Here is a 22,019-nt window from a genome sequence, read left to right as displayed (position 1 = left end):
GATAAATGTGCTGTAGGTTTATTGAAAAACCTTTAGTGGATAGAAGCTACATATAAAAAAGATAGAGGCCTAAAAACTTTTGAAAGAGTATTATAGGATACCAGTTGATGAAAGTTTTTTTGTTATATGGAAAGTGGGAAAGAAGGGGAAATCTGTGGAAATTTTGTTTGTATGCAATTAAGAAAAGAGTGAGAGCTAGATTTTTCTCTTATAGTGCAGTGAGTGGAACAGTTTGTCTGCTGAAGTGGGTGAGTATATATAGTGTGAATTAGTTTAAGAGAAGGTATTAAACAGCTGGTGTGGATAATGTATGGCTTCCCACAATGAGTCTATAACTCTCTGATAATGATAATAATAATAATAATAATAATAATATGAATAATCAATGGATATTCAAGAACTGTCTAGTAGAAGCAATGTCTAAATGTATTCCAAGGACTAGGAAGATTAAATATGGTAGGGGCGAAATGGATGAATGAAGAGATTAAGCATGCGATACAGAGGAAAAAGGCATTATGGAGGCAGCATAAGAGAAGTGGTAATAATCAATTCCATGAAGATTACAAAGAATAGGCAAGGAGGGTGACTTGGTTGGTAAGGGTAGCAAAAGTGAAGTATGAGCAGCAGTTAGCTAATGAAGCCAAAAAGAATCCTAGGGAGTTCTTTCAACTTGAATCAGCTGCTGTGGAAGATATAGTGGAGATACTTAATGAGCAATTCATAAAGGTCTTTCATTCTTGTGAATCTAACATCATGGAGTTTGAGAGCAGTTGATGACGATGAGGAGGTATTGACTATAAGTGAGCAAGAGGTATATGGGGGAATTGAGCAAACTTGATGTTAATAAGGCTGTGGGATTCGATAATATATCACCACATATTTTGAAGGAATGTGCCAGGGAGTTGACACTGCCTTGAAAAAACTTTTAATATGAGTCTTGCACTGGGTCGAGTTCCAAAGGAGTGAAAAGAGTGCAAAATTGTATCACTTCATTAGGGAGTTGATAGAACTCAAGCATCAAATTATTGGCCTATCTGTGTGTCAGATGTTGTGATTAACATGTTGGAGAGGCTACTGAGAACCATGATCCAGAATTGGGTTGAAAACAATGGTATTATCTTTCAGGGACAGCATGGATTTGCTAAAGGGAGGTCATGTTTCAGTAATCTACTTATTACAATAAGATAATAACTTCACTGGATAGAGGAGAGGGATACACAGTATTAAACTTAGATTTTGAAAAGGCTTTTGATAGATTACCACATGGTAAGTTGACAGTCAAACTAGAGTGGATCGGGTTGGATATTAGACTATTGCATTGGATTGGAGATTGGCTATTTGATAGGTATCAGCAAGTTGTTGATGATGCAAGATGATGTAAAAGTTGGGATCAAGTATGAGAGTAGAGAAGATGTTGTGGCCTTACAAGAAGACTTGAATAGATTGAATGAATGTGGGCACAGGAATGGGGATGCCAGTTCAATGTTGCAAAATGTAAGGTTTTAAAATTTGGGAAACAAAGATGGGATGTAGAATTTATGGTTGGTGGGGATATATTGTTGAAGGTGGAGGAAATAAGAAATCTTGGGGTAATAGTGGATAAGAATTTGAAATATAGGGGACACACTGCCAAATTTGTGAGGAGAATACAACAAATTCTGGGAATGATGTGGAGGACACTGACTTGTAGAAGTAAGGATATTCTTGTTCCATTGAATAAGGCTCTGATTAGTTCACACATGGACTACTGTGCACAGATTTGGTCACCTGGTTTTCAAAAGTATGAGAAGATGTTGGAATGGGTCCAGAGGTGACTGACTAAGATAGTTTCTGACCTGTGGAATGTCGAATATGAGGAAAGGTTGAGAAGATGAAATTTACAGAGTCTAGTGGATAGAAGGAAGAGGGTGTGATATGATAGAGATGTACAAGTTGGTAAGGGGTTGTTATAGGATCAATGTTGAAGAAGTTTTTACAGAAAACAGTGGAAAATGGGGGGAGAAACAGAGGTCATCCCTGGAATCTGTATAAAGAGGGTGTGAGCAGGGGAGTGAGAAGGAAGTGAGGTTTTTTTGCATGCAGAGTTGTGAATGATTGGAATGCCTTGCCTGAGAAGGTGATGCCTGCAGGGAATTTGAGTGTGTGTTTAAGGAGTGGTATGATGAGATGTGTGTATGACAAAAGGACCTCCTAGATGAGTCTTTTACTCCATGGGCTCTTGGGATAATAATAATAAGAATAATAAAGACCTTGTAGTACTGAAATGGACTTGGAATCAGGTGTCTGGGATAAAACACACACACACACACACACACACACACACACACACACACACACATATATATATATATATATGGGGGGGGGGGACAGATGTGTGGCCATTTTTGAGGCAAGTAAGTCTGGAATGAACAAAGGATACAGAAATATAGTTTCTCTGTTCTCAAATTTGAATGGGATAGTTATTCGTAATCAAAAATACCTGTTACCCAAGTCTTTCTATTGAAAATCATGCTATGCATTGTTCATTTTCACTTGGCCCAAAATTACAGGCACTGGTGCAACTTGTTTGATAGAAGAAGAAGATATATTAAAGGAAACAGAATATAAGGGATTCTGTATTTTCAGGGACTTGGACTAAAAAAGAACTACTGTTGATGACATTGGGAGATCTGCAACCAACAAGAGGCACAGGATCCATAGGATACACTTTCTTGGCTTTAATTTATAGTATAAACAAGTGGAAAAACTTCCAACAACTATCTGTAATCCGGAGTATTTTAATAATAAGGTGAGACACCTTTTGGCAACTCATATATGAAAATATGACTTCTGTATTACTTCAGATCATATTTTATGATTTATTATTGATAAGATTACGATTCTTAGTTTTGGTTTTGATCAGTACAGACATGTTTCTCAGTGCTCGGTTAGTGGTGGGTGTGGATTTTTTGATGCAGATGATAGTAAAAATGTTATAAAAATATTAACATATGATCAAAATAATCGCACATCTGTGGAATGTGTCCTATGAGGATAGAGCAAAAGTTTGTAAGTTACAAAATTTAGCTGATGGGCAGAAGGGTGGGAGGGAAGAATAGGACAAATAGAAACATATAAGTTACTAAGTGAGCTTTAGAGGATAGATGCAGATGAAAAATTTTAAAACATGATAGAAAGAGAGAGAACTAGTAGTTAAGTCTGGTGAATAGGAAAGCATGTAGTGAGTGAATGGAATAAGATGCTGGAGACAGTTGTGAGTAAATGAGTTTAGGAGAGGTAGGATGGGTATTGTGTGAATAATAGTTAGTGTGGGCTTCTTGTGATGAAGCCCACATGTAAATTGGAGTAAATAGGATTTGCTCTTAATATATTCTGTCAAATGCATTTGTGAAGTCCAGCAGTACAATGCTGTTGGCATTTCATTCATCCAACTCAACTGTACACTCCGTATTCTCAGAATTCTCAACTGTATATTCAGAGTATTCTTAATGTACTCTGTACTCCACAGATAAAATAAAGACATACAGATGTAAATCTGTATGCCTTTGTAAATCTGTGTCTCTCATCATATTCTTATTTTTATCCATACAGTGATGCACAAATAAAAATAATATGTAATCCCATACAACTGACATGGGTGATTTTACCTCACCCTGCTCTGCATTCAACTGGTCTTGTGGTTAATTGTAACGAACCATATTTTAACTCAAATATCTGGAAGTGAGGCCTAATTAATCATCATCAGCAGTGCAACATTTCTGAATTAGTAGAATCACTCAAAAAATTTTCCCCTACCCATCTCTCCCATCCATGGCTATTTTCTTCCAGAAATAATTTCAATGTTTGCATTTACTCTTAAAATTTATTAAAAAATATAAAAAGGAGAACCAGAGGATAATACAAGTAAACAATTTTGAAAGTTGCAAAAATCATATCATGCTGATTAATTTGCAGATTAAAACTTAACAATTGTTTAAAAATCTGATCAAACATAAAATGGACTTGGTAAAAATTAACAAACTGAGCAAATACTTGGTTCCATTAAAAATATGATGTTTATTTTCAGCTTTTTCATTATATTTTTGCAAAATGAAAGTAGGACACTTAGTGCTCCAGTGCAGTGTTAAAGAGAGACAACAAATAAATGACCATTTAAGGGTTAAAATATTTTAATATACTTTATTAAAACCTGATTATAATACCTGTTTACATTATTCTAAAATAACATGGTTTTCTTATAATTACAAAATTAACTGAAGAAAGTTAAGTAAAAAAAAGTTTTCCATTTTATCACTCATAAGTTAATACAAATATCTTATACCAATACATTTTCAATTAAACAGACAGCATTGAGTATATTTGAATATGATTTCTGATAACATAAACATGATTGGTAGGAGATGAAGTTAAGAATAATCAAATGATCACAGGGGAAAATAAATTTGCTGTTTATGACAATAATTAAACAATTTTCAAATATTAACAACAATAACACTAAATAAAATAAATAACTGCTTTATGCAACATCACAATAAGTATACTATCTTACCATTCGCTGCTCAATCCATTCATCATGATTATATGGAACATTACCACCTAAATCTTCTGTTAGCTGCCTTGCATCAATGTGCTCATGCAGTTCCTCAACACTTGTACATATCACTAGCTATAATTTTGAAAGGTACAATTAAAAAATATACTCTGATACAAATTAATAAAAACTTTGCTATAACTTTATAATAATAATAATTATTATTATACAGGGTATCTCCATGGAGTTAAAAAAAACTCATCATGGAAGACCCATGCCAATCATTAGCACAATACCTATCGTACCTCTCCTTAAACTCATTCACCTGTTGGGCCACTCACAACTATCTCTGATAATTCATTCAGCTCATTTACCATTCTCTAAGCAAAAAAAACTAGTCTGAACACCCTTACTGACCACACTTTTACACAACTTCCAGGGGTGACCCCTTGTTCTCTCCCTACTCATCATGTGTTGAAAAATTTCTTTTGGGTAAATTTTATAGAATCCCTTTAGTTACTTTTAAGTTTCTATCCTCCTAGCCTGTTAACTAAACTCTGCAACCCACAAAGTTTCAATCTATCCTCATAGGGAGCATTCTACAGACCTTGTCACCAGCTTGGTGACTTATTTCTGAATCCTCTCCACCTGCTCCTGACCCACCAAGAAACCCAGGTGACTGTGACTGAATATATTCACAAGTAGTCAATATGTAGTCAAATCATTCTTATAAAGCTCTCCCTATTTTTACTTGTAAATATGTTCTTCGACATCCAAATAATGCTTTCAGGTATGTTTTCAACTTTTTGTAATATGAATATTAATTCATTTACTAACTTGCTACCAACAATTTTCCTGCAAATTAATCTGTTATCTATCATCGTCATCATCAAATTCCTGCCATGTACCCTCAAGGGGTGTACAGGATATGATAGTACTACATGAAAAATTTACATCATTACTAACTTCCTATCTACAATTTTCCTCCAAATCAGTCTGTTACTTGTCAAGACTCCAACATTACCAGATCTTATATTTCTATCTTCTAAGGCACTTTTTACCATATCAATCCACCTATATCTTGGTCTTCCTCTGGGTCTTTTTCCTGCCAACCTGGCAGAGAACACTTGTTTTGCTAAACGTTCCTCATCCATTCTGTTTAAGTGACCAAACCACCTGAGATTAGCTCTACTAATGCATTCCTGGATGCTGACAATGTCAAGTTCTTTCCTAATATTCTCATTTTTAATATGATATTGCCATTGATGCCATCTGCTCACACCGCTAATCTTTCTCAGGACTCTCATATCTGCAGTCTCTAGTCTTTGGTCAAATGTTTTACTTCGGACCCAGCTCTCAGATCCATAAGTTAAAACTGGTTTGAACATTGTCTTGTATACAGCTAATTTAGTGTTTTCTGACTAATTTCTCTCTTATTCCATATGAATTTATTCAATTGACTTCCTACCATACCAGCTTTGTTGATTCTGTTGTCTATTTCCATATTTAATTTACCATCTTCACTAAAAATCGTGCCTAAGTAGCTGAAATGTTTTACTTGTTCCACAGGTTATCCATTCACAACACAGTTGACATTTTCAACAATTCTGAATATTTTCATTGTTTTTGTCTTTTTATTGCTGACCTTCATACCATATCTATTACAACAGTTATTCAATTTATATCAGAGAATCTTGCAGACTTGTAGTGGATTTATTTAAAAGTATAACATCGTCCGCATAAAGAAAAGAGCATACATTAACATTTCCAATTTTGATATCATGTTTAATACCACTTTCCTTCATAATGTGATCCATATGGATAATGAATAACAGAGGGAATAATGTACATCCTTGTCTCACACTAGTTTTAACATTAAACCATCTTCCTGTACTTCCTTCAATTCTAACTGCTGACTTACAACTCAAATAAAGACTAAGTATTGCTTGATATAATGTCCCATTGACACCATATAACTGTAGTGTATTGAATAGCTTCTCTCTTGGCACCTTGTAAATCAACAAAACTTAAATACAGATCTTTGTTATATTCCCATGATTTCTCCACTATTTGTCGTAAAATGAAGATCTGATCCTGACAGCCTTTATTTGACCTGAATCCAGCTTGTTCTTCACCAAACTTTTCTTCCACAATTCTTCTCAACTGTTTCTCAAGTATACTTACATATATCTTACCAGGAACACTCTGTAATTCTCACATTCAGTTTTATTTCCCTTTTTATATATGGGTACTATGAGAGCTCTACTCCAATCGTCTGGAATTCGTCCCTCTGTCCAGGCATTCTGAACTATTCAGTGCAGCCACTGTAAGACTTTTATACCACCATACTTAGTAGAACTGTCTGTAGGACCATAGGCACAAATAAGTCTCATTGTCCAGTTCCCCATTCTGATATTTGCCCAAATCACTCTACTTGACACTGTCTGCCATTCAAGATGAGCCTCGTATTTTGTGTTGAATACTATGGCTACTCCTTCTTTTCCTTGATTGTCATTGCCCGAATATAACATTTTGTATTTATTGCTTAGAAATATCTCACCAGTTTTTGTCTTTTTTGTTTCAGTCACCCCTATTATGTCAATCTGGCTTCTTATGTTGATAGTACCATTCAGGCTTCTTATGTTGATAGTACCGATCTTTAACTCTGGCGATGTTGAGTTGGGGTGTGTTTTCAGATTTGTTCCAGTAGCTGACTTTTTGCTGTTCGCCCTGGTTCCCTGGCGAAAACAACGGGGACCTTGTTTAACCGGGCGACGCCCCAGCCGGCATGAAATTTTGTCATGTTGTACCCTCATTTTGTATTTTGGTTTAACCAATAGGAATACAATTTGTTCGACTAAATCCCAAATTGCCAGCCCTTCCTCGTTCGTTCAGTATCCAGATAGATACCCAACAGGGTGCACCACGAGAAGGTGAGGATTGGACATTAGGTCAGAAGCCCTGGTCGGTTCTCCACATTCCTTTAAAGGCTATGTGGAGGTCTCCTCTCAGTTATACAGCTTTGATCCTTAAGCACCCCCTGTTATCTGTCAAGACTCCAATATTATCAGATCTTATATTTCTGTCTTCTAAAGCAACTCTTGCTGTACTATCCACCAAAGCCTTGATCTTTTTTCATTGTCCTGGCAAAACACTTTTGCTAATCTTTCCTCTCCCATTCTGCTTAAGAGACCATACCACCTGAGATTTTTTTTGCTGACACATTCCCGAATGCTAACAACATCAAGGTCTTTTCTAATATCCTCATTTTTAATATGATACTACCAGTGATGCCATTTGTCCTCTCCTAATCTCTCTCAGAACTCTCATATCTATTGTCTTTAGTCTTCAATCAAGTGATATTTCTAACCCAGCTCTTAGTCATAAGTCAAAATTGGTTTGAATACTGTCATGTATAAAGCCAGTTTACTGCTTTGACTAATTTCTCTCTAATTCCACATAAATTTATTTAATTGACTTCTTACCATACCAATTTTGCTAATTCTTTTGTCTATTTCTATATTTAATTTGCCATCTTCACTAAAAATGAAGCCTAAATAGCTGAAATGTTTTACTTCCTCTATGGATTCTCCATTCAGGATACAGATGATGTTTTCAATGCTTCTGACTATTTCCATTTTTTTTTGTCTTTTTTATTGTTGATCTTCATACCATATTTGTTACAGAAGTTTTTAATTTTTTTTTCTTCAGGGAATCCTGCAGACTTCTACTGAATTTATTTAGGAGCATCATCAACATAAAGTAACGAGCTGAGATTAACATGTTCAATTTTGATATTAGGTTTAACACAACTTTACTTCATAACATGGTCCAAAAAGATGATGAATAACAGTAGAGATAACGTGCGCCCTTGTCTCACACCTGATTTAATGTCAGACCATTTTCCTGTACCTTGTTACGTCACCACTCCGCGGAATATTTGTTCTGAGCATTGTATATGGCCTATTAGCATGCTTTCCTGTGACCTGGGATCCAAAGCTCCCTCGGATCACAGACTCTAACAAATTTCTTTGTTCTGCGCCATTAGAGTCACCCCTTGAATGTTGTAGGCCCTTCCTGAATCCGACGTTTATCTTGTTTGACCCAAGTAAGGTAGAACAGTACACGGATTCAGGGATTTTGCAGTCGTGCCCTCTCCTAGCCTTACTAAATTTATTTAGATACTCTTCCCCTTTTATCATAGTTCGTGTGTTGGTGAGTGGCAATGTCATTCTCAAACACAATTCAGTGACCAGGATTTAACAAGAAACACAAAGTTTAATTTTAACAAGATTAGGATACATAGAACATAAATCATTTAATCAGTTAATTGTTATTTCAAAATTTAAACACTCTACATGGTAATACATGACAATTTCAAACAGGACAAAATTGCTATTTTCTAAAAATGTTATAGATATAAGCATATATTATTAATTATCTGAACATGGATCTCTGGAGAGATCACTAAAGTGACACATATATGCATGATGTGAAGATCACATGACATGGGTCTTCGGACTACTAGTCCAAGGTCTCTATAAGTTCCAATACTGACAAATAGTCTCGGCTTCCTTTGCTAATGAAAGATCTTAGCTGCTTCCCCCTTCAACATTTAGCATATTTTAGATATAGCAAAGTTTTACATTACCATTTGATGCAGCATATAGTCACACTTCGTCACCACGTGTGAGTCACGTGCAAACCCTGGTTGGACTTTACTCACTCTGTGATACAAGGCTCCCTTTTGGATCAATGCGCACTGGAACTTTGCTGTCAGTGGGAATTTTTCGGCATGCATCTCCAGGACTTATGAACCCTTCTAGAAGGACATCATGGTTGAGGTTCCACTTGGCCCCGAGCTTCTTTGTCGGTCTGCACTTAGAGGTTTTCGTCAGACTTCATCCGACCGTCCGCACTGGCACCCCTTTGTTCTACAGCCGATGCTTCCTGTCCTCCATGCTTCAATCACATTCCTTCTTTTTCCCTCCTTCCTGCTTCATGTTCCCTCCACTCTCCCACTTTTTTTTCGACCACCAACTCCTATTGTACTGAAGCTTTCAGTCATGGTCGTTTCAATGAAGTTGCACTTGAACGCGTGAGAGAGTTCCTCCCAGAGAATTGTCTATGTGTATCTCTTTTCGCGAACCTTGCTTGTAAGGATCACTAATGAATTTGCCAAGGTCATGACCTCAGGGCCCTTAGTCACCACTGAAGTATGCACTGTCTCACACAGCCTATTCTTGGGTTGGTTGTCAAATATGTCACCTCACTACAAATTCATATATCCCTTTCTTTGACATATCACATACAACATAACCTATAGTGTTTGTCCCTCTTTGGGTAAACAGATATGCACTCATTTAATATTTACATGATACACTTTACTCCCCCCCTTTCTTTTTATTTATAGTACAATTTGCACCAGCAGTACAGGTATCTTTTGATTTAAGCTCTGTTCTTGTTGGATCCTGAATGAAAGTCTGTCTAGTAATGGCAGGCCTCATTCACAATCCAACAATCTCCTTCAATTCTTAATTGCTGATTTTCAATTCAAACACATGTCTGATATAATTTCCCATTTACACCATATAACTACAGTACTTTGAAATGCTTTTCTCTTGTTACCTTGTCATGTCCCTTTTTCAGATCTCCAAACTCAAGAAAAGATCCTTGTTCTATTTCCCATGATTTCTCAACTGATGACCTCTATTTGGCTTGAATCCTGCTTGTTCTTCTCCAAGTTTCCTTTCTACAAGGGAAACTTGGAGTTTCTGATATATATAAATCTTACTAGGAACACTCAGTAGAGAAATTCTTCTGTAATTCTCGGATTCTTGGTGTTATTTATATCAAAAAACATTATTATGAATCAACAACAACACCTAAGCCTTTCTATACATATTCACATTTAATTTGATCCCATTTTATAGATGGGTACTATAAGACCTCTACTCCAATCATCTGGAATCATTCAACTTCCAAACAGATCTTCTGAATTATGCAGTGTAGTTACTATAAAAATTTTATATCTCCGTATCTGAGCACTTCTGGTTGAATTTTGTCCATGCACCCTTTCCTCCTTCAAATTTATATTCTCATAGTTGTAGTCCCCAATGCAAATTGCTCAGCCTGCACTCATTATGCTAATTTGAAAAATGAGAAATTTGTGCCCAAGGAATAGCATGAAGTTTATATGTGTATAGAGTGAATTTGACAGATGAAAAGACTTGTATATGCCTGTTACATCCCTGCATTTGAACGGTTTTGAAGTTAGATGTTTGGAGAGAGTGTTGTCCCGTGAGAGGTTGGAAGTGCAAATTCACAGAAACTAGAGATACTGGGGGAGGGCTGAATAGAGCATGCATCTATCCACCCCTGGGACAAATGGTGAGTGCAGAAATGACAGCAATACAGCTGGATGCAATTTCCCAGGTTTTGAATCTGAATGGGTTGATAACAGTGGCGGCTCATCCATAAGGGCTGCAGGGCTGCATTGAATGCAGCTCCAGCATTGAGTATACTAGACAGTACTACTTGCTAGTATAGTGCACTACTATACTGCGCTAGTGTACTGCAGCCCTTATGGAGGAGCTGTCACTGGCTGATAATGACATTACAGAAGGGTAATGTCATTACCCCAGTATCTCTAGTATCAGAAATAAAGGAAAGGAGATTTTGGCAATCGTCAGCTCAACTTGGCCGAAAGTTATTGGCATCAGTAAGACCTGCTTGACAGAATATGATATAGTTACAGGGATAGAATGTCAGAGATATTGTACTTTCAGAGAGGATAGAGGGGAAGTGACAGGAGGAGGGATATTACTAGCTGAAGGACTTCAACTAACAAATATAGAAGTTAAGGATAATTTTAGATTTGAAGGAGATGGTTAATTTCAGTTAGCCTCTAATGAACCATCTCCTTCAGATCTAAAATCATCCTTAACTTCTAAGTTTGTTGGCTGAAATCCTTCAGCTAGTAATATCCCTCCTCCTCCTCACTTTCCTCTATCCTCTCTGAAAGTACAATCTCTCTAACATTCTATCCCTATAACTATATGATATTCTTGCAGGCGAAGACTTCTGTGGCTAATTTGTTCAAAAGATATATTTCGGTGATTACACCACATTTTTTTTATTATTCAGTTATATAAAAAACACTGAAATAATTTTACTATAAAAAACCAAAAATATGGCTACGCTATGTGGACGATATTTTCATCATATTCAGTGGAACAACAGATGAACTTATCAATTTCAAAGATTATCTCAACAATTTGCACAACACCATAAAATTCACTTTAGAACAAGAAAAAAATAAAAAACTTCCTTTTCTGGATATTCTATTAGAAGTTAATGAAGAAAGTAAACTCTCCTTCTCAGTATATAGGAAGCCAACAAACACTGGAAGATTTCTAAATGCAACCTCACACCACCATCCTTCACAAAAAATAAGCTTAATTAAAACTCTTCGAGACAGAGCATACAATATTTCCAGCACACAAGAAAGATGTAATGAAGAACTAAAATACTTAACACAAATCCTCCAACAGAATGGATATGAAACAAAAACCGTCAAGAGAATCCTTAAAATGCCTCCAGCTAACAACACAATAAAACAGGATTACAAAAACGCAATCTTGCTTCCTTATATCAAAAATGTTACAGACAAGCTAGCCAAATTAACGAACAAACACAACATAAAAGTAGGCCTTCCTTCCTATGGAAAAAATCTCAAGATTCCTACATCCACCAAAACCACCTCATCATCCTCTTAAAAAATCAGGAGTCTACAAAATCCATTGCTCTTGCGGGATTTGCTACGTAGGACAGACAGGAAGATCTGGAGACATACGCATGGCTGAACACCAAAAAGACGTACAATACAAAAGAGAACAAAAAACGGGTCTTGCTTTCCATACCACTTCCACTGGACACGATGTACTCTGGCAAAAAACGACGATATCATACATAGAAAACAACAGTTATATAAGAAAATTTAAAGAAGCTGCTAATATGCTAAAAAACCCAACCCAATGCAATAAAAATCAAGGTTTAATTCTCCATCAAGTGTGGTCAGCTCTAATAAAAAATCTACCTCAATCTGAGCTCGGACTATATGAACGAGAACAAAAACACGTTACATCGTTCAGTATTGTTCAACGTCAATAACGTTATATATCTGCATCCTGTTATTTGAGTTTTATGAATAGCCAGACGGTTATGATTTGTATTTATTAATTCTCTTGTTAAAACTTTAAGTTATACTATTTACCCCCTGAAGATGTAAATCCTACGATTTACGAAACTTGTCAGGAACTATTATTTCAGTGTTTTATATAACTGAATAATAAAAAAAAATGTGGTGTAATCACCGAAATATATCTTTTATATGATATTCTATCAACCTGGTCTTGCCGATGCCTATAACTTTTGGCCAAGCTCAGCTGACCGTTGCCAAAATCTCCTCTCTTTTATTTCTGATACTTATGGCATTCATGTACATGTATGTGTATTTCAACATTCCCTTGGTCCTACAGTGACTCTTCTGTAATGTCATTATCATTATAATAAAAAAAATGTGGTGTAATCACCAAAATATATCTTTTATGTGATATTCTGTCAACCAGGTCTTGCCGATGCCTATAACTTTTGGCCAAGTTGAGCTGACCGTTGCCAAAATCTCCTCTCCTTTATTTCTGATACTTATAGCATTCATGTACATGTATGTGTATTTCAACATTCCCTTGGTCCTACAGAGTGACTCTTCTGTAATGTCATTATCAACACTTTAAAAATTCAAAACCTGGGAAACTGCATCCAGCTGTACTGCTGTCATTTCTGCACTCACAATTTGTTCCAGAGGTGGCTAGACACATGCTCAATTGCAGCCCCCCCCCCCCAGTATCTCTAGTTTCTGTGAATTTGCACTTCCAACCTCTCACAGGACAACACTTTCTCCAAACATCTAATACCAAAACCATTCCACTGCAGGAATGTATCAGGCATATACAAGTCCTTTCATTAATCAAATTCACTCCATACACATAAAAACTGCATGCTATTCCTCTGGCACAATTTTTTCATTGCCTCATCAGCAATCATGGACCTTCTCCATTCTGTCCTATCATACTATCGAGTCAGCAGACTCACAATGTTTACTTTCTTAGTCTTCCTTTTCACTTTTTTAACAACTTTTTCATATCCTCTGTCATTGCGTACTTCTCACCTTTAAATCAATTTTTGCCTACCCAAACAACTCTTTCACTTGTTCCTCCCACAAATTAACACTTTACTAACATCTTTGATCTTTGTGTCCATGAAACATGCTTCATCACTTTCTCATTAAGTATACTTGCTATCATCAAATTTCTATACAATTTAATATATCAATTTGCTAAAAAGAATGGTTAAGGTGATTTTACCAGAACTTAAATGTCATAATTAATCTTAATTTTAAATTTAAATTAAACTTTTTTAGCTTTTTTCATTTCATGAGAAATCAAAGGAAAAGAGACCAACAATGCTTGGGAGTTAGTGTGAGATAATCTGATGATGGCAATATCAGTATTACTGGAGATAGAAGGATTACACTAGATATGAAATGGATGAATAATGAAATTAGACAGGAACTGGAAGAAGATTGGTTGATTGATTATTATTATTATACTAAGACCCCATGGAGTCACAGATCATCTAGAAGGTCCTTTTTGTAATACACGCAGTTCATTTATCATGCCGTAAACACATTCAAATTCTCTGCAGACACCACGCTCTCAGGCAATGCGTTCCAATCATTCACAACTTTCCATGCTTTCATTTCATTTCTGACAGGAAAAACTCTTCCACCCTGTGATGAAATAAGTATAAGCAGGAGGATACTTAACAGTCACATGAGAAGTACAAGAGTAGATCCAGATTTAAGTTTTACAAGGATCAACTGATTATGGGGACTGGTGAGAACTTAGGAGGATGATTGCCAAATATTTATTAGTTTTTTAGCATTTCTTGTTTTATTAATATAACTTATTTCAAATTCGTTTTTTTTATCATAACTCTCAAAAATATACACAAAAATATATATTATATCTTACCAAAAGTTAAGGAACAAATGCAGCTAAAAAAAAAAAAAACTTGGGTAGGTAATAACATGGGGATTTCCAATTGCTTACAGATTCTGAGTATCAATATAAGATGTGTTCATGTTTCTTTAAACACATGTTCCTCATATAATTTTTCTTGTTATTGAAAACCCTGGTGAGTTAATATCTAGAATATATAAACTTAATTTTTTTACAAAGCCCTATCAATGAAAATATGATAGCAGAAATTAATGAAGACAAAAAAGCAAAACAGAGACAGAAGAAAATTTAAAAAAATTATAATCTCAAATGTTCACTAGTTACCATAGATGATAAACCAATAGTGACCCAGGAAACGTTGTAATATAACAATATGACTAATAATTGAGTTGATGGCGCTAGAGTCGCCGTAGCACGTGGCAGGGAATTTGAGCTGTGCTGAAGAAAGTGCTTATTAATTAGTGAATAGTCCGTGTTTTCTACATTTTTGTAGCACTAAGTTATTTTCTGGAATATGAGTGTCCATCAGTGGTTGTTTTTTTTTGAAGTTAGTTGTCGCGATATTGTGTATTTTGGTTACCGAGAAAACAGGGTCAGAATAGTATACATAACGGTGGAAGACAAGACAAAGGATAAGTTTTCGTTATTTAGTTATTTCATTTTATTTATATCTAGTATACTTAAATGTTCCTCTGTTTGAAATTGATTGTACTTATTTAGCATTTATTTTTTTGACACTAATTAGCGACACTATATTAAATAATGGCGGTAGCAGTAGTTAAAATTACAACTGGCATATCACCAAGTCCCCCCCCCCCATTTAAGGACTTCATTTTGCACGATATCATAAAGGATTTTGTAGCATGTGGGACTTGCAAAATGTATGCATCCTGGCGATTGTATATGCAGCAGGAAAAAGAAGGGGGAAAATGTATATGCGCAAAATGCAGGCAACGGGAGGAATTTGGTGATTTAGAAATGACCATAACTGACCTCGTTGAGTTAGAAATGGGAGATTCTATACGTAGAGAGATGACGGGTATGATAGAGGGCGAGAGAAGTATGAATAAAATAATAAGAGTGAGGAGTATGGAAAGGTTGAATGATTCTGAAGTTTTAGGAGATAGTCTCAATTGGGAGTATGAATGGCAAACAAGAATGGCTGACTTACAGAGAGAGAGAGATAGAGCTGAAAGAGCAGGTGGAATGTCTGGGGAATGAGATGAGAAGTGTGAAAGATGGAATTAAGTGAATGGAAGAGACGAATGCAAGGCGAATCAGAGGAGGAGCGAGAGAGAGTTATGGGAATGAGAGAAGAGGAGAGAATAGGAACAACAGTAGAGGAGAGGGATTGAGAGAGAGTTATGGGAATGGTAGAAAAAGAGAGAATGGGAACTGTAGAAGAGAGGGAATGAGAGAGAGTTGTATGAATGATAGAAGAGGTGAGAATAGGATAGATAGAAGAGAGGGAATGAGCATCAGATATACGAATGATAGAAGAGGAAAGAATGGAAACAGCAGGAGAGAAGGAATGAGAGGAATGCAAGGGAACATGGGGACTAGAGATAGAGTAATGTCAGGAAGGCAGGTAAGTAGGGGAGCACAGAGAGAGAAACTGTTACAAGAGAGAGAGAGAGTGAGGGATGCATGTGAGCAATCGAGGAATATGGTAGTAAGAGGTGTAATGCATGGGAACTCAATGATCCGTGGTGTTCAAGGTAGGATGCATGAGGAGTGTTTGCCAGGAGGAATGATAGAAAGTGTGGCTCTGGCAATTAAGAGAGGTGAAAGGGTGAATGAGATGATTGTGATGGTGGGAACAAATAACTTGAGTGGTGGTGTAAATAAGGCAGTGAGAGATATGAGATTCTTGCTTGAGGCTGTACAAAAGAAGACACAGAGAGGAAAGATAGTGTGCATGTTGCCTAGGTATGATAATGTCGAGCTGAGCAGAATAGCGGTGATATTGAATAGCATAATAGCGAGAATGGATCAGAAGAGAGGATTCGAATATGTGGATGCTTGGAGTGCGTTTGAGAGCAGAGAGGAACTGTATGCGAGAGACCACCTGCATTTGAATGAGGAAGGACGCAGGCATCTGGAGAGATTGCTGTTCTGAATGAGTCAGTGTGTCCCAGTGTGGATGGTAGCAGGGGTGGCATCTTGTGGGAATGGGTACTTGGGAGAAGGGGGACAACATCAGGTAACACTTAGTCCAGTGGAGTCTACAGGAGATAATACTGGGTATAGAAACAATGGCATTTTTATGCTTTATACCAATGCCAGGAGTATTCGGAATAAGGGAGAGGAATTGGTGGCACTGATAGCATCAGCCTGGCCAAAGATTATTGGGATCACAGAGACATGGTAGACAGAAGAGGATATAATAACAGGAAAAGAAGTAGCTGGGTACAGCATTTTTTGGCAGGATAGGAAGGGAAAGCGTGGTGGTGGAGTACTGCTTATGATAAGTGACGACCTATGTCCTCTAAGAGTGGAGGCTTTGGAAGGCTGTGACACTAATGATTTTGAAAGCATATGGTGTGATGTGGAGGTGGGCAAGACAGAATATTTAGTGGGGTGCTGCTACAGACCAAGGAGCACAGAGAGTGGGTACCAGGAGATGTTCAGTCAGTTGAGCGTGGCAAGTGCAAGAAGAATGATTGTTATGGGAGATCTTAACTACAGCAGTATAGATTGGGGAAAGGAAGATGCATGTAGCAATAAGGGAATGGAATTTCTAGAATTCTTGAGGGACAAATGTCTTAGGCAACATGTAATAGAGGTAATAAGAGGTTCAAGAGTTTTGGATGTGGTTATAACATCAGATGAGCTGATAATAAATGAGATGACAAATCTCCCACCAGTTGGAGAGAGAGTGACCATATGGTTTTGACTTGGAAAATGAATAGACATGCAGGAGTATCACAGAGACGGGAACGTATGTGGAATTATAAAGAAGGTGATTATAATAGTCTTAGACATCAACTTGGGGAAGTTTTGTGGAGGGAGGAATTGGGAGGCTGGGATATCATTAGTGCTGGGGAAATTGTGAAGAAATATTTGTTAGCAGCGATGATAAGCTGTATTCCACGAGTGAAGAAGAGTACACAATTTGGAGTAAAGTGGATGACAAACAATATTAAACAGGAATTGTGAAAAAGAGGCTATGGAAGAGATATAAGGAGACCAGAGACCAGGGACCAGGTGAAGCGCAGATGCATGAAGAATATAAGACACAGGCTAGGAGAGTGATTAGTATGGTAAGGAAGGCGAAACTAGAATATGAGAAGAGATTGGCCCTACGATCCACAGAAAATCCTAGGGAATTTTTTAGCTATGTGGCCAGTAGGAGGAGAAATGATTGTGGAAGAATGACATTGTGGGATAAAAATGGGAATAGAGTGACTGATGCAGAGGACATAGTGGAATTGTTCAATGAACATTTTATTGGAGTATTTCATCCTGGAGGAGTCAATTTGAATACTAGAGGGATAGAGCAGGTTCAAGGTTTAGAGGTGCAGGAGGAGAGTGTGTTCCATATATTGAGTACTCTGGATGTTAGTAAAGCTGTGGGACTGGAATGTATTTCAGCATGAGTTTTGAGAGGAAGTGCTAAGGAACTGACAGCCCTTGACCTGGCTTTTCAATGAAAGTCTGGCTGCGGGAAAGGTGCCCATGGAACGGAAGGAAGGTAAGATAGTGCCATTGCATAAGGGAAGTAGCAGACTGGAAGTGTCTAATTATAGACCAGTTTGTATGTCATCAGTAGTTGTTAAGATCTTGGAGAAAGTAGTAAGGGACCATATACAGCATTGGGCAGATGAGGGTAATGTTATCAGTGAGAGTCAACATGGATTTGTGAAGGGGCACTCTTGTTTTAGCAACATGCTAGCCTTTTATGATAAAGTTACAAGAGCATTAGATGAGGGAAAGGCATATACTGCCATTTTCCTAGACTTAGCAAAGGCATTTGACAGGGTGCAACATCATAAGCTGATATTCAAGTTGCAGCACATGGGTCTGGATGTCAGATTGGTCAACTGGATTCAGGATTGGCTGTCCGATAGGTATCAGAGAGTTGTGTATAGTGGAGCAATATCAAAGAGGCAGAAGGTTGCAAGTGGGATTCCACAGGGCTCAGTACTGGGACCTATATTGTTTAACCTTTATATCAATGACACTATCCATGGATTGCAAGGGGATATTCAGTTGTTTGCAGATGATGCGAAGCTGGGAAGGGTTATTAGTAATAGTGCAGATGTGGTAGCCCTGCAAGAGGATTTGAATGAGCTAGATAGATGGGCAAATGAATGGGGGTTTAAGTTTAATGCAGCAAAATGTAAGGTCTCGAGGTTTGGTAAACGTCGATGGGACGCTGCATATTCTATGGGAGGAGTTATACTGGAGGAAGTAGGGGAGACAAGAGATCTGGGGTTGATGAATGATAGAAACCTGAAATTTAGGGGACATATTGCAAAGGTGGTGAAGGTAACGCAGAGGATTGCTGAAATAATTATTATTATTATTTGACACCTCCAGGGAATTCGAAGACTCATCGAGGGAGAGTGTGCCAACAGCATCGAACGATTGGTCCCCTTCCAACTACTAACCGTGTTCAAACTTACTTAACTGAGCCATTAGTAGCACAGGCTCTACCGATCGACCAACCTTTGCCGAGAAGGACACTGACCTGCAGAGATAAAAGGGTTATCATTCCGTTGTATAAGACTCTGATCAGACCCACTTAGATTATTGTTCTGAGATCTGGTCTCAGATCTCAGAACCAGGATTTGAAGGGGATAAAGTAACTGTGGAAAAGGTACAAGGGCGGATAACAAAGATGGTGTCGGGACTGTACAATGTTAGTTATGAGGATTGGCTGAGGGAGTGTGGACTGCAGAATTTGATGAATAGAAGAAGGAGGTGTGATATGATTGAGACTTTTAAACTGTCGAGAGGTGGTTACAGGGTTGACACTGGTGAGTTCTTTCACTTGGTTGAACAGCAGGAAGGAAGTCATGACAAGAGGCCATCCCTGGAAGTTACGAAAGGAAACTGTGAGAAAGAGGGTGAGGAGTGGTTTCTTTGCATGGAGGATGGTTGAACCATGGAATGCATTGCCTGATGGAGTGGTGAGAGTGAGAATGGTCAATGCATTTAAGGAGTGCTATGATAGACTTTGTTTCCTAGGAGGGACCTCCCTCAATGAGTCTTGATAGACTTGTGTTTACTAGAAAGGACCTCCCACGATGAGTCTTTTGACTCCATCGAGGCCTGAATAATAATAATAATAATAATAATAATAATAATATACGAAAGGATTAACAGAATTTATTTTTGTATGGAACAGCTGGGGTTGAAATTGCTAGTGATCAAAATCAAAATTATAACTATAGAATCCATATTCCTCTTGGTAATGAAAAGAACAAAAAGACAAAATATCAATAGTGTTTGAATGCTGAATTGTGATTTAATGATTACATCAGAGAAGAGATTATGCATAATATTTTATGTATTATGGTGTTCTTTCTGTTATGCTACATTTGGAAGAATAACATAATAAGCTAGAAGGTAGCAGTGGTAGCTTTATAACTTTACCCTTGTGCGGATTATGTAGTGAGCAGTAGATGGTGTTATATGATTATGTAGATGAAGTAATCGATGTAGTGCTGTCTTCTCCAATGAGTCTGGGGATTCTAGGAGGCATCATGTGGTAATAGTAATTGCTGTGCTGGTCCCACCAGATAGCATCATTCCAAGTACCAGAACTGCAAGCCACAGGCAAGACCTAGACTTTGTTGAGAAGCAAGCCAAGCTTGTCAGTGTGCAAGCCAGCAGAGACTGGCTTTGCTCTTTGAGTATGCCCTGCCAACTATTAGTGACCTATATATTAGAACACAGAATAATTATTTATTGACTTATTGCTGATATTTCGCTGGTGTTATAACCAGCATCTTCAGACCACAAAAACACAGTTTGTCACAATACGCGAGACTATAACAACATGGTGTAATCAACAGACTAGTTGATTTTGTGACAAACTGTGTTTTTGTGATCTGAAGATGCTGGTTATAACACCAGCAAAATATCAGCAATAAGTCAATAAATAATTATTTACATATTATTCTGTGTTATAATATATACCGTCAAAAAATAAACAACACGTACGACGAACACATAAGTCTTTCTACACATTTAAGGATGCTTCACGGAGACAATATCATACGCAAGACACGACAATATGGTAAGTGGAAGTTAAAATTGGCACGGCAACTGAACAGGTTAGCCTTCTTAAAGAGGTGCCAAGACACCAATTTAATACCGAACTGTGTAAAAATCAAAAACAAGTTCCACTCGGCCAAAGCCCAACGCATTTATAAATGAGCGAGTGTAGTGCTTTTACTAGAACAGATTAACGCCACTCATCTGGAGTTAGCAAAATCAAATTCAACCATCAACGTGCTACGTGAATTACTATATAATATTATGAATACAGAACTATGGGAGATCCTAGACAACATCACCGAGGCAACGGCTAAAAAAGAATTTAACATAGTCAAAAACCGGCACCAAAAAAAGTTTGAAAATCTCCAACAACGCAGTGCTATACAACGACTGCAATTACAACAAGATCGTGTCGTCGTGAATTTATCATCGCTCACCTTAAGCAAAGAAACCACTAGTGCTTTAAGTCAAGGGCACAATTCTGCCATGACTGTGAAACAAGTTCCAAAAGCCAAAATAATGGTGTCCATCGAATGGGGAATATACGACCTGCCTCCAACAATAGCCAATAACATACATTTAGATATGGCTAACATCCTAATCAGGTCTAAGCCTCCTAAAAATAATATCCCTCATAAGGAAATCATTGCTGTAAAAGAGCTACAGAATAAAAGCCAGATTATCATAACAAAAGCACACAAAAGGAATGCGACCGTGGTGATGGACACAACAGAATATGAAAACAAAATGCACACACTTTTACAAGATCACTCAACATACAAAATTATAGTTCGCAATCCCACCAACACATAAAAGAATAAGGCACGTAAATTATTGAAAAAAAGTCACTTCCTGGTCCAAAGACACAGTAAACAAACTCAAGCCCTTCCATGTTAAAACACCTAGGATTTATGGAGCACCAAAAATTCAGAAATAAGGTACACCCTTATGCCCTATTGTGGATAGTATAAACAGTCTCACATACAAACTGGCTAGACATTTAGCTAAGCTACTAGCCACTCTCACAAAATTTTCCCTCCTTTGTCAAAAATTCAGCCCGCCTAAAAAGCATCTTACAGCACCATAACCTAAAAAGCTCAGATGTAATGGTGAGCTTTGATATCACCTCCCTATTCACAAATGTACCACTAATAGAAACCCTCAATCTACTGAAGTCA

The 22,019-nt window shown here is 37.3% G+C and overlaps 1 protein-coding gene across 1 annotated transcript in view; it reads right to left on the bottom strand.

The window, feature by feature from the left end:
• LOC150094948 (guanine nucleotide exchange factor DBS-like) overlaps positions 1-22,019 on the bottom strand; it is a 500,966-nt gene that overhangs the window by 392,535 nt on the left and 86,412 nt on the right. Inside the window, exon 6 of the mRNA XM_090411335.1 lies at positions 4,550-4,666. Coding sequence (XP_090267461.1) covers positions 4,550-4,666 — 117 coding nt within the window. The remainder of the gene's footprint in view (positions 1-4,549; positions 4,667-22,019) is intronic.

The sequence above is a fragment of the Typopeltis vanoorti genome, chromosome 21 (genome assembly GCF_054136105.1).
Source record: "Typopeltis vanoorti isolate ZY-2024b chromosome 21, IOZ_Tvanoo_1.0, whole genome shotgun sequence".
NCBI lineage: Eukaryota > Metazoa > Arthropoda > Arachnida > Uropygi > Thelyphonidae > Typopeltis > Typopeltis vanoorti.
This window is presented reverse-complemented; position numbering and strand designations above follow the sequence as displayed.